Source organism: Tubulanus polymorphus, chromosome 10 (assembly GCF_964204645.1).
Source record: "Tubulanus polymorphus chromosome 10, tnTubPoly1.2, whole genome shotgun sequence".
Lineage (NCBI taxonomy): Eukaryota > Metazoa > Nemertea > Palaeonemertea > Tubulaniformes > Tubulanidae > Tubulanus > Tubulanus polymorphus.
Genome location: NC_134034.1, coordinates 10020074 through 10034507, shown reverse-complemented (window position 1 = coordinate 10034507; position 14434 = coordinate 10020074). Strand labels below are relative to the sequence as shown.

General features: G+C 40.6%; 1 protein-coding gene across 1 annotated transcript in view; it reads right to left on the bottom strand.

The window, feature by feature from the left end:
* Window positions 1-14434, bottom strand: part of LOC141911928 (putative sodium-coupled neutral amino acid transporter 11) — a 30207-nt gene that overhangs the window by 1663 nt on the left and 14110 nt on the right. Inside the window, exons 3-12 of the mRNA XM_074803037.1 lie at window positions 8606-8756; window positions 6473-6547; window positions 6322-6380; window positions 5929-6004; window positions 5406-5471; window positions 4386-4495; window positions 3481-3560; window positions 1858-1928; window positions 1066-1227; window positions 347-459 (exon numbers count right to left, since the gene is read on the bottom strand). Coding sequence (XP_074659138.1) covers window positions 347-459; window positions 1066-1227; window positions 1858-1928; window positions 3481-3560; window positions 4386-4495; window positions 5406-5471; window positions 5929-6004; window positions 6322-6380; window positions 6473-6547; window positions 8606-8756 — 963 coding nt within the window. The remainder of the gene's footprint in view (window positions 1-346; window positions 460-1065; window positions 1228-1857; window positions 1929-3480; window positions 3561-4385; window positions 4496-5405; window positions 5472-5928; window positions 6005-6321; window positions 6381-6472; window positions 6548-8605; window positions 8757-14434) is intronic.

Sequence of the window (14434 nt, the reverse complement as noted above, 5' to 3'; positions counted from 1 at the left end):
GCCTCTGTATACCTCTCGTTGAGGTGATGAGTGTAGATAAATTTAAATTTCATTTGAAATTTCTTTTCACTCAGTCGTAAAATTGTTAACCACATTTAAGCCACTGACATCGGAAAACGGCGTTATTCTTGAGCAGCATTTATAGGTCATCCATAGGGTTCTAGAAATGATGGCCGGATTTTAATTGAATCCGAGAAGAAATCCAGCATCGTTGTCCTAATGCGCACTTAGCGCACCTGGTGGATCCTCGCTTGCCACAAACGGAATCCCCGATCGCCGCGGTGTTAACGTTAGAGATGGGAATAATAACGATCAGAGAGGCTGCGTATTCTAGTGAAAATCTTACCTCTCTTACGACAAAACACTCAATCGGATAGGTCAGCATGATTGTTAACGCAAATATGATCCTAATCGCGTTCATCAGATCGTCGTTACGACAGTAATTCTCTAGTAAATCACCTGTTAATGAATACAGTGAGAAAAATCGTCAACACGAAACACATCGAAATCGTCAGTACGATTCACGACATGAAAACAATAGATTTACGGTTATATCTTTTCTGCGGGTATTTAGGAGAGCGCGTATGTCATGAAGTTGTACACATGTATTACTTAAACAATCATGAAAACGTTATCCTTCGATGGGGGAATCGAGCCATTAAAATTTCAAATTTATCAAAAAGGAGAAATGTCTTTTAAAAACTGTTGCTTTTAGTTTTAAGCGCGCATCAGCCACCATATCACCCTCATTGTTCGCGGAGAAAAAACTATTGCTCCGCTTCGAATATGCGGGACTCGAACCAGCAATCTGTCGACTTACGAGTCGTAGGCTCAGGCATTTGGGTGACAAAACACGAGATTACAAGTGTATCTAGTGGATTTCTGAAGGGCGATCGGAGTTCCCGTTCGCCAGCCAGATCGTGTAATTAAATACCAAACAGAATACGATTCGAATATCGAAATTCGGATTCGCGTTAACGTGGTGCCTTTTATTCTAGTATTTGGGATGGGGCGCGAATTCCAAAAAAAAATCCCATTCGTTTCCAGTTCTCGGCGCGTACATACCCTGAGAGAACCCAGTAAATGTCGCGTAACCGGTGACGCCTAAGATCAGCGTACAAACCATAGCGAATATGACAGACGCGTGCGTCACGATGCCGAATCGTTCTTCGGTCTTCATTTCCAGAGAATCGTAAATCAGAAACGAATTGTGATGGCACATGAACGCTGTAAGTAGAAAAAGTGAAAATTATATTCCGCAACAGTCCAATCAAACCGCAGCTCTTGAGTTCGACTATTGGTTTCGTTAGAATTGCAATGAATTCGTTTACAGGATCGTACCAAGCTGTGGGCAGGAGGCAGTTGTGGAAATGTGCCCTTTTTGCAAATGATATTGTTATATCCAATAGAACTGCCCTATTTCGGGATTCTCTGTTCCGTACGGTTTCTTCTACATTTCAATAAAAACTAAATGAACTGTGGCAATCGAGGATTCCACTTATGGCAGGTGAGGATCCGCCAGGTTCGCTAGTCGTAACTCGGTTATCCGCGTTCGATTTCTTCTACATTTCAATGAAAACTGAATGAACTTTTCTCTTAAATGAATCAACTATTCACGAAATCTATACCGATATCTGAACAAAAAATGAATTCATTATTTGTATATTTATAGTTTTTCTTGGTGGGTGCTGTCATATAATATGGATTTGAGAGTCTAGAAATCCAGTTCTATGCGCAATGAAAATTAACTAATTTTGACAACGGACGGTCTACTGTTCGTTACGCCATCTGGTGGAATAGCTGGTTTCATGAGTTCCCATTGGACTAGGTAAAGTTACCACAGTAAATACTACGTACCAAACGCTAATATCCCAATAGATTGGGTTACTCCGGTATTCGCGAACGACCACGCCCCTTCCGTAGACGGCCTGCAACGTCAAAAAGGTAAAAGTGAGATAAGAACGCTAAGCTTTACGATCGCGATGATTCCGTTGAACGATTTCATATATTTCAAACTCAATCTTACGGTCTCGACGGAGTGAACGGAATGATTAAACGAAATATCACTACACCCATTATTACTATATTCAATATGATTGATAGAAATGCGCACTGCAACGATACAAACACACAAATATATATAGATATATATAAACATGTAAACATCGCTAAAAAATGTGGGACTCGAACCCGATTCGTCGGTGACTGTCTATAACGACTCATTCAACGGCGACTGATTCGGGCTACAGGTGACGTCATAAAAATTTCCTATAAGCAAAATTAATCAAAGATGGTTTCGATGTATATAGATCCCTCCTGTAGTCGGTAGATTGTAAATAGTACACTACATCTGTTTATATTGTAAATAACCTTGTAAGTTATTAAAACGTTTTTATCTTTCTCTCGATATGTTTGTTAACGAAATCATCTTTCCCTCCGCGTACCACGGAAATGGGTGGAGAGTAAAAGATAATCTTATCGTATCTTAGCTTGCTAAACAATTCCATATACTCGCAGAGATTATCCATCCGTTGGACCGTATCGGACGGAACCGAACTCAAGCCCGAATCAGCCACCACTCAGTCGAGGTTTACAGGTCAGTCGAAGAAGAGGCTATGTAGCTTCGAAGGCAACATGATGGCAATGAACACGTATATACATCAATGACATTTAAATGCAGAAAAGAAGGATTAAGAAATTACAGCTTTTCGACTTAGTTCAGCTGAAAACAACACGTATAATATATGCTTGAAAATGTACTGAATACGGTTTTAAACACGAAATCATCAGGCAAATATAACAACGATACTTATGATACGTACGTTACAGTAGTACAGATGAACAACTTAGAAATATCAATGCAACACGAGATAGTATCAGTCCTCCCCCTATTATCAAATCCGACAAATGAAAACATCTAGAAGAAAACGGGCGGATCTAGGAAGTAGAATGTTAGTTTCGATAGGTATGGTCGGGCAATTCAAAAATGAAGCAGGGCTTCCGAAAGGGTGTAAGGAAATTATCAAAATTTCGTGAAGTAGGGCTATACAGCCGAATGATTCGATTTCTGAGAGGATTAGCGTCAGTGCAGATTGACGACCAGTTTATAACTAGCAATGGCAACCGAAAACTGAAAGCACCGATGAGAGCGAAATAAGTAGACACCAGTCGCAATCAACGAAGTTTATATTTAAAAGACCAACAACATGAAATGAAGACTTAACAAATAGAATCTGTTTTTTTTTGTCTTTTCGGAAAGAAGGCTTCTTCAGAGGTTGTTCTCCGAAGATGGACAGAAGTGACCCATCCTCTTAAGTCTTCATATTGTGGATCTTTTAAATTATAATATGCACCCCCGAGACCTTCCTACTCTAGATCCGTCCAATGTGAATTGTAAATATGCATAAGGCGGAGGCGCTATATAGGCACTGACACGGAGATGAAAATGGTGACGATGACATTGTGCGGTTGTTCGCTTACACGTGAGGTCCTATGACAAACGCCTTTCCGATTATTACGAATACAATGAATAATATGAACACTACAGATACCAGGGAAGCCTGAAAAATAAATTCATAATCTCAAAACACATCGAGTAAAAACTCAAATGTAAGGTCGGTAATCCAGTAGACTCTTTGCAATTAGATTATGGGTTCAGAATTGGTTTGGACCTTTTGAGGAGTATGGTAGATTACTAATTCTGTATGACTTCCTGCAAATGTTTGGGGAACTAATACTATGAATTAGAATTTTCACATTTGCTCTGTAATTCCAGAAGGTTGTCATGTTTCTTATGAGCTTCTAGCCTTCCACGAGATCGGGGATTCATCTGTACAGGCTGCAAAGGGGTTTACATCGAAAAAGTATATTGAAAAAAATGCTAAGAAAGTCAAGGAGAATCGAAGTTGTGGTTGGTTAACCCAGAGCCACGATATGAGAACTGGCTATCTTAAGAATTTGAGGGAAAATGTCATTATACCATGGTAATTAACGATGGTAATATATTGAATATTCTGACAAGAATTCACGTGAGGTCCTCGAAAATACTTCTTCATTTAAGAGGAGTTTTCGAGAATTTCAGGAGCAGATATTGGGTTTAGTAGGGAAAGGAACAAATTTCATGGTTAGTGGAAGCATCTCAAGGGGTCCATCAGTGTAAACTCTCTCAAATCTTAAAGGAATTTAAGGGGATTTGAGGTTCTTGAAAATGCTTCTTAGATATTTGGAGGATTTTTTGGAATCCAGGATTTCGAAGAGCAGCATGAATCCTGACGTATTAGGAGACATTCGTCAGTCCGAATTGCGAGAACCGTTTTATAGGATAAGATAAAATGATTAATTGACTTATATTTCGTTCGAATAGAAGGTAAAGATATCATACGAACCTTGCTAAGTTTAGATACGTTTCTGTACAATGATAAAGGTAATGTAACCAGTACAGTCGTCAGCGCTATCACGAACTGTCGATTTCCTAACACCGTATGGGCTAAATGCTCTGCAAAACAGTTCATGCATATGGTTCGATAACTGGAATTATACTCGCGAATGATAAAAATGGAGATACCGGGATAGAAAGAAGGTCGATACCGGCTGGGAGTGGTTGAGCGGCCGGCAGCCTACACGAATGAGACATCTGATCACGAACCAGACCGTATCCAACGCCATATTGGTTGGATAACACATCATGCGAGTTACTTGACAGAACCTCGAAGTTTCTAAATCCCCTGATCATTTCATTTTTTCTAAATTTGCTGTATGCAGCTCTCCGGCACTGGTTGGCAACCAAACAACGACGGACCTCTTACATAGATATTGATTCATTGTATGAATTCATAGTCTATTTTCACCCATAGCACGTTTTAACGATGCAGTTAAGCCCTCCATTGAACGTTATATCGCTGAGCTTGTCTTACATGGATGTAAGTCGGCGCATAGTGCCATTACTGACTGGTGGGCGTTGGGAACCATTATCTCTGCCGTCAAATGATGATGGTTCTCTCTGAGAACGGAGTCCGCATGGCCACCGGGGACACCTGACACTGGTAGATCATATTATTATTGTCTGCGCTGATGTTACACTGGCGATAAGGGTAAAAATAAACGCATTAACACGTCTCCAGCATACGGGCGTGGACTAGGGATGAGGACGGTGGGGAGATAAGGGAATTTGTAGGGAGTACAGTTGAAAATATAGAATAGTTGAGATATAGGGAAAGGCGGAGTAGAGGAAATTCTGGGGAGAAGGGTGGGGAACGGGAAAGCCGGGGGTAAAGCGAGTAAAGCAGGTAGTGGAGGGCATGATGCATATTGCGTTTGCTAACAAATATGGCGGCGTCGATCATATGACTGCAAGATATCTATAGTGACGTCATGGAGTCGAGTAATCGGGAAGTTTGTAATCTTACCTCCGCCTAACCGAGTTATTACTTTGGTAATTGTGTCTCCGATGATAACGTTATAACTGATCATCGCTGAAAAAAAATAGATCGATTACAATATTTGGAATTCATCGGCATCAACGCCAGTATACGGTTAACAGTCCGCTCTGAAGTCGTTCGTAGTCCATCGCAATAATTTGTAAGGAAATTGTCGTCATGTAAACTGACAAAAGCCCAGCCACAGCATCGGTAGGAATTGCTAGAATGCGGTGACGTCACTCGTGTGCAAAAGCATTTTTTGTACATTTCCAAATTGAAATTCGTACAAAAAATGCTATGGATAAATACCATAGTAATGGTGAACTTTGTCACTATGTCAACTATCCACTGGTGAACTATGACCAAATTTTCAGCAACTGCTCCAAAAAATGTATTGTCAAATTTGACGGCTCTAAGTACCGTGGCATATGAGTAGCATGAGAAACACTTGCTTGCCAACGTCAATTATAGTAAGTTCAATCAATGAAAAAACGTCGGGGTATCGACTAACCTATGAATGGATATAATGCTTGGATGAAAGTCAGTATGTAAAATCCAGGCCGACCGAACGCGGCCCTCATCATATCCTGAAATGAGACGTTTCAGTTTTACAATTTGTGAAATAGACTCCTAAACGAAATCAGATGCTTTGTTTTTCACCGACAGATTCGCTCTATCATCAATACCACGCTTCTAATTGGCTAGATGTATAGACTGGTGGCCGCTGAGCGCCAACTGTCCGCCCGCACCCAAGAAATCTCGGGCGGTGTAATAGACCAATGAAGGGTATGCGGCCATCAGGATTTGTGTTGGCGTTAGCTTCGGCGGGAGGTAATCAAACCCAGGCAAGCGAGGATGAGGCAAAGGCAACCAGTCTCTCGGTGAGGGTTATTTTGATACTGACCTGATATGAATTCGTATTGGATAAACTTCCACCGTATATTAACAGCGAGATCGAGTAATCTAAAAACAACAACAGCAACAAGAAATGAAAACACAATGGGTAAAAAAAACTATTTGAATCGATAAAAGAGAGTTAAAACTGAGTGCCGAACCTGTGAGAAAAGCGACTAGAACTATGAGTATTAAACCTAATCCAAATCCAGCCTGTTTTAAGGCGTAGGGAGCCCCTGAAAATATAAAATATCATTTATTTAAAAATCACCGCCGTGAGAACATGGACAGTAGGTCGTTTTCCTGATGGTCTCCCTATAGCTTTTAGTATTAACGAACTTATTTGAATCGCAAAATTTTAACATTCAAACTGTTTTATATTTGGACCGGACTCTGTTTGACTTATATTTTAGCTTTGCGAAAACTTTTGGTATGAAAAAATAACTTCCAATTCGCAACATTCGGCGAATTCTATTAATTGAATACAAAAATATGAGTTGGACTCCATTCTACTGGTGGGGGATGTCTGCCTGCCTAAGAAGATTTGGGATCTTTACCTGGGGAATATAATACCAAGCTGGGAACCTCTTCCCGAGGGGAATTTGACCTACATCGGTTATGCGGAAATTGTGATCAATTTCCGCCATTATTGCAACATGTACAAAAATCGTAAAAGTTTGCATGCAAAATGTTAATTATCATGATAATTATGATTATGAGGTGACAATGTTAGTAAAGCCGTTAATTGCTCTACGTATTTATGCATTTAGCTGTGATAATCCCTTTGGCAGACGAAATAGTGGCCTACATTTTATAACAACCCATCTATTAATCGTATAGAAAGTGCATACATTAATATATTATGATATGTAATTATGAAATGTAATTCGTGACTGAGTTGACTGGATATGCAGTTGACAATCAGAGAACTCGGCAACTTTGGGATTGTCGATATTTCACCGAGTTCAGAATCAGGGAACTCGGTAGCGTGTTGAGACTGCTGTAAATATTTCACCGAGTTGAGAATCAGGGAACTCGGTAGCGCGTTGAGACTGCTGTAAATATTTCACCGAGTTGAGAATCAGGGAACTCGGTAGCGTGTTGGGACTGCTGTAAATATTTCACCGAGTTGAGAATCAGGGAACTCGGTAGCGCGTTGAGACTACTGTAAATATTTCACCGAGTTGAGAATCAGGGAACTCGGTAGCGTGTTGGGACTGCTGTAAATATTTCACCGAGTTGAGAATCAGGGAACTCGGTAGCGTTGGGACTGCTGTAAATATTTCACTGAGTTGAGAATCAGGGAACTCGGTAGCGTGTTGGGACTGCTGTAAATATTTCACCGAGTTGAGAATCAGGGAACTCGGTAGCGTTGGGACTGCTGTAAATATTTCACTGAGTTGAGAATCAGGGAACTCGGTAGCGTGTTGGGACTGCTCAAAATATTTCACCGAGTTGAGAATCAGGGAACTCGGTAGCGTGTTGGGACTGCTGTAAATATTTCACCGAGTTGAGAATCAGGGAACTCGGTAGCGTTGGGACTGCTGTAAATATTTCACTGAGTTGAGAATCAGGGAACTCGGTAGCGTGTTGGGACTGCTCAAAATATTTCACCGAGTTGAGAATCAGGGAACTCGGTAGCGTGTTGCGACTGCTGTAAATATTTCACTGAGTTGAGAATCAGGGAACTCGGTAGCGTGTTGGGACTGTTGTGAATTTTTCACCGTATATTTCATTAACCCCAACCCAATGCGGTCTTTTAGTGTCCCGAAATTATACCAATTTGATCGAAATGTTCCTTAATAGTCGTAAAACCCGCGACACCGAAACCACCATCAATACTTCGATGTAAATCCGTTTTGAAAACTTCGCCTTTTTAGAATTTAAACAAAAGATATTCTCTCATCAATTTAAACGCGATGATTGATCATCCAGTGTTGATATATTTCCTGGAGGAATGGAGGATGATCGATGGCGCTTGAAAGTCGATAAATCAGAGATCTGTATTTAAAAGCGGTTTCATTGAACGTCGATTCATTCTAATACTGAACCAACTAATCTAGCTAACAAAAATTCAAATTTTCTCTTTTTGCTCTTTTTAACAACCGTGAATACTCGGGAATAGTCGGGAATACTCGGGAATACTCTACAGCGATCGTAGAAATGACTTGATGTTTTATCCTTATCTAGTCATCCTCGGGAATCATGTACATTTCAAACGATAAGTATCTTTCGTAGCGTTGCATTTTATACCATCGTAACAAAGACCGTTTCCTCAACGGTTCTATACGTACCGATAATTCCGCTTCCGATGATCGAATTGATGAAATTAAAACTTGCCATAGGCATACTAGACGTGTCTTTATCCTTCATATCGTCGCCATTAACCAGCTGATAGGTGTCTGAACTGATGTCAGGCGTGGTAGCTGGTGTGTCACCGGGGGTCTATAAAAACAAAAAATCCACACATATGTTTTATTATATAGTTAGAGGTGCAGGCACAGCGAGTGAGCTCCTCAATTCAACACTTTTCTTTTCTTTCCTTTTTTCTAAATTTCACTTATCCTACTCGGGATCCAGTTCCACCGGGTCTGCACAGCTGACCCTTGAGTTTAAGATCCTAAGTGCATTGTGACAGAGGTTCAAGGGGCTCTGTGAATATTAGCATTTTGTTTTCATTTTAAATCTATGTAATCATATATGTTTTCCATGGAATCTGGGAGAGGGCCATATTTTCTTCTCTAAACCGACATATCGATTGAGAAAGAATTCCACTTTATTATTACCAGGTGAAACTCGGCACTTCCGGTTCATTATCGTTACTTCCGGCGTACGACGTGCTCTATCGGCTACTGATCGAAGAGAGAGCTATAACAACTAGCATTGTATGTTATCTCAATTCCCTCCGCCCTACCCCCCCCCCCCCCCGCCCCCTTACTCCCCTCGCTGTGGAACTGACGATTACATGATATCCTACGTGCATCCGATACATCAATGAGAACCTAGAATTCTACTGTGGCAGGTGAGGCTCCACCAGGTGTCGCTAGTAGTCACTGGGACTTCTATTCTATGTGTATCTCTGTTTTCTTGTTTTTAAGTTTTGTAAATTATAAATTTTATTGTACAAATTCTTGTAACCTCTATGTACCAATGTTTGGTTAGAGAGAAATAAATAAACCTAAACCTAAACCTAAACCTAAACTTCAACGGAATCAATTTACTATCTGTAAATCAATTCGTTCGATAATGTATATATTTGGATTCGGCGGTTTAATGATTTAATGATTAATTGATTGATTAATTGATAAAATTTTGAAATTGAAACGAGAGTTATACAGAGGGACAACTCGAATACGAATATTTATCAAACTCCAACCATTTCTATGATATGATATGAGGAAAATATCATGGTATAGATATATATATATATATATGTGTGGAGGAAAACATTAAGACTAACACTAAATGCTAGTCACGCCATCTGGTGGTCGAAAAGGTAGTTCCGCGTTGAAGTGAACTGTTTTGGTTTGATTAAATCACGGTAAGGAGAACATAATTTTAATTCAATAACCGTTGCGGCAACGACAGTAATCAAATCAATTTCCAGCGCGGCTCCGTAAGATTTCAGAAGCGCAAGTAATTTCAATCAGGTAGGCCAACGCGATGAATCTCTATACACATTAAATATCGGTAAGACACATATAATAGTCTCGTACTTGGGTCACGTGATCCACCGCATGGCCGCAAGGGGCAGACGAGCGAATAATCGATAATCGATACTACGAATATTTACCCAAGTCCCAATCATCCGCGCACTTGATAAAGCACGTCTGTCTTCGAGGGGCTAATCGATACTATTGATTAGTAGTTAATTAGTGTAATAAGGGACCGGACGGAGAGTGGTTTGGTCTCAGGAGAGACTCAGAGGGAACGCTCGTTTGTTCAGTTTAAATACACACAACACAGTACTTCAAAGGTTGACTCATTTGACGCACGAGCTTTCGCTACTATGGCGTATTGTCGCTCCATCACTCGTGCACCTGATAAAGTTACTACGCGTTGGCAGCGAAAGCTCGTGCTTAAAAAATACTACTTAATCTAATAAAGTACCATTCGACTCGTTGCATTTTTTCTACACCAGGTTACACATCCTCGCTTGCCAGGGGTCCGGTATCACTCCCGAACTCGCTTCCACCAGCCCCCTGGCCTCACGAAGCGTGATTTCATTACTGGCGCTGTTGCGCGTGACGTCATATATCGATTTGCGAAATACTTCCTTGTTCGGTAAAACGTTCGCTGATTGGTTAATTTAACGGGAAAACCAACAGAAGTCTACTGACGGTTTGTTACAAGCGCTGTGATTGGTACGACCGGATTCTGGTCGGCTAGTAACGACTCCAACGACTCGTGAGGTCAAGGGGTTCGGGGAACAGCTTTAGCGTAGTGGGTTCGAATCCCTTGACGGGTGAAGATGCAGGTTACACGGCTCCTTGTTATTTATCATGTATATTGTACGTGACTTTTGGGATTAAGAAGAAATGTTGAAATAAACTACTTGCTCAAAGAAATGTTTCAGACTCCAATCATAATTCTTAGTTAGGATTTCAAATTATACGGCCAGTGCTGTCTCGTAAGCAATCAATCGATTTTCGAAAGAGCTAACTTGATCAAAAGTTCACTTTCGCCAGGGTGAAGGGGTAATAATACGCGGAGCCAATGTATTTTCATACACCGACCACAGTGCCTCCAGAATCGTCATGAATCATAGGTTTAAAAAAATCATAACCGAAAGATCTGAACATTTTAGAGGCCCAGAAATGTTCAGTAGCATTTACAGAATTTAAGTTCCTGCATGGTAGATTTAAAGAAGGTTAAACACATTTAAAGACAGGTCTAGAGTGGAGACCGGCCTCCACTGACCTTTAAGCCGGGTGAAGGTCGGCTTTGGGCCGGTATAGGCCGACTGCGGCAAGTTCGTCGCAACGAGTCACAGTCGTAAGGCCGACCTTCACCTGCCTCAAGGCGCGCGCAAAATGAAGTATTAATCTTCGTACCGCAGACGATCTTCGTTTCGAATCATTAATTCTAATTCGAGGTGACATTCAAAGAGCAAAGTCTACACGAAACGACATCAAATGAAATATTAAACCACTCCCGGCAGCGTGAAATGTGTTTTACTAGTACGCGTTCATCGTGTACACGGCGACTGGAGACGCAGATGCGTGACGATCGCATGGAAACATCGTCGACAATTTTTCTCCAAACATTTAGTTTAAATACATCAAATAAAAACACCATCGACAATCGGTCGTGTGCGTGACTGTTGGTGAAATATTTCGGTTTTATAGAAGTGCTTCTACACGGAGATCATTCATTTTATATCACGTTCACATCAATGCGAGGATGGAGGGTCACGTACGCGGAACTGTGCGGGTAAATTGAGGTTATCTTACGTACGTCGATATCCTTAATTTCGTGATTTAATGCGCTATAAATGAATGATCCCGCAATCTAAATGTTGCTCAATCGGTGGTACAACCAACTAAAAACAAAAAAATTCCAAATACAGTAGGCTGGCGCCAAGTCAGGTAATGCTTAAAAGATCCAACTTGAGATGAGTCTACAGTATTATCCAATTCAGATATCACTGTCAAGTCAAAAGATCAGACTTGAGCGGAGTCTACTGTATCATCAAACTCAGATATCACCCTCAAGTCAAAAGATCAGACTTGAGCGGAGTCTACTGTATCATCCAACTCAGATATCACTGTCAAGTCAAAAGATCCTGACTTGAGCGGAGTCTACTGTACCATCCAACTCAGATATCACTCTCGAGTCAACAGATCAGACTTGAGCGGAGTCGACTGTATCATCAAACTCAGATATCACTCTCAAGTCAAAAGATCCGACTTGAGCGGAGTCTACTGTACCATCCAACTCAGATCTCACTCTCAAGTCAAAAGATCCGACTTGAGCGTAGTCTACTGTACCATCCAACTCAGATATCACTCTCAAGTCAAAAGATCAGACTTGAGCGGAGTCTACTGTATCATCCAACTCAGATATCACTCTCAAGTCAAAAGATCAGACTTGAGCGGAGTCTACTGTACCATCCAACTCAGATATCACTCTCAAGTCAAAAGATCAGACTTGAGCGGAGTCTACTGTATCATCCAACTCAGATATCACTCTCAAGTCAAAAGATCCTGACTTGAGCGGAGTCGACTGTATCATCAAACTCAGATATCGCTCTCAAGTCAAAAGATCCTGACTTGAGCGGAGTCTACTGTATCATCCAACTCAGATATCACTCTCAAGTCAAAAGATCCTGACTTGAGCGGAGTCTACTGTGCCATCCAACTCAGATATCGCTCTCAAGTCAAAAGATCAGACTTGAACAGAGTCTACTGTACCATCCAACTCAGATATCACTCTCAAGTCAAAAGATCTGACTTGAGCGGAGTCTACTGTATCATCCAATTCAGACATCACTGACAAGTCAAATGATCTGACTTGAGCGGAGTCTACTGTATCATCAAACTCAGATATCACTCTCAAGTCAAAAGATCTGACTTGAGCGGAGTCTACTGTATCATCCAATTCAGACATCACTGACAAGTCAAATGATCTGACTTGAGCGGAGTCTACTGTATCATCCAACTCAGATATCACTCTCAAGTCAACAGATCAGACTTGAGCGGAGTCTACTGAATCATCCGACTCAGTTATCCCTCTTCAAGTCAAAAGATCTGACTTTAACTACGATTAATATACATTTCATTTAAACATAACAATCTACACGTGTAATATATAATAACTGAATTCACGCTAACATCAAAATAACTATCGATTTCCCTAGTTATGTCTGTAATTTGCTAAGTCCCACGTGGATATATGCACGGGGGAGTGATTGCGACATATTCGTGTGAGAAAAAAAGAATTTCGAGGTTTTCGTAGTAAGTTACTCGGATTCGGAGGCGATTCTTTCCGAAATTTGGCCCTAAAAGCTTCATTACAATATCACCACACCTATTGAAGTCAAGTCGGGGGTAATGGTTTATTTTACGAAAAAAAGATAGAATACATACGTATATACAATACAGATAACGTTTAAAGTGGGATTTTGCCGGTGAGGTTCAATCCAATTTAGCTATCGAGCCTCAAACACTAGCTTTAACTAAGGAAACTAGTATATTCCGACTTAGCAGCAAACTCAAAGAGTATACTTGAAAATTTCTTTTTTCAAATACATCCTCGCACACTCCTATGTGCACACGGGGTCTTTCATTTATTACGTACGCAATATTGCGTACTGTAATGCTTAACGTATATGAAAAATTGCCGATTTTTCGTACAGGGTGGGATTGGGGATGGCGGTTGGGGTTGAAAAATTCAAATTTCATGCGTACGTAATGAATGAATGAACCCCACGCAAAAAATAACTAATACACCTATTCTGAATGTGATAAGTGAAACAATTATACACGTAGTAATATGCATCTATATCGAACTATACATCAATAAATATAAACGGTGTCCATGTTTTCACACTCTAACATCAACTGGCTTCCACCAGACGACAGTTTGACTGGTTTCCGCACACTAAACACTAAAAGTCGGACTGGTTCATACTAACATCATTGGCTCAGTACCTTTACTAACCTCTAGCTCGGTCGTCATGTGGAGCAGAGGAAGGTCTTTAAAATCCCGTACGTCGTTTATGACAAAGTTATAGGACGGTCGCTGCGGCCGGGAGAGCAAGTAAGTACATAAGAAATAAATTAATCGGAAATTTTTTTTTTTTATCACAGGGGCCAGTTGCACAGTTGATGGCTCAGATCTAAGACCATAGTTCTATATAGGCAATCTAACAACTTAAGACTAGTCCTCAGATTTAAGACCGCTTTTAGACTTAAGTCACAAGTGTGCAACTTGGCCCAGGGTTCAGTGAAGGTAGTTAAATCCATTGAGATCATTCTTGGAGAATCAAAAGCATCAAAATTGTTTTCATTTTTGGTGATTTGATTGCTATGATGTAAAAACCTTCGTAATAGAAAATAAACGAAAACTAGTCAAGCGAGAAAGGATAAGAAGAAATGGAAAATAGTGGGTGAACAATATCA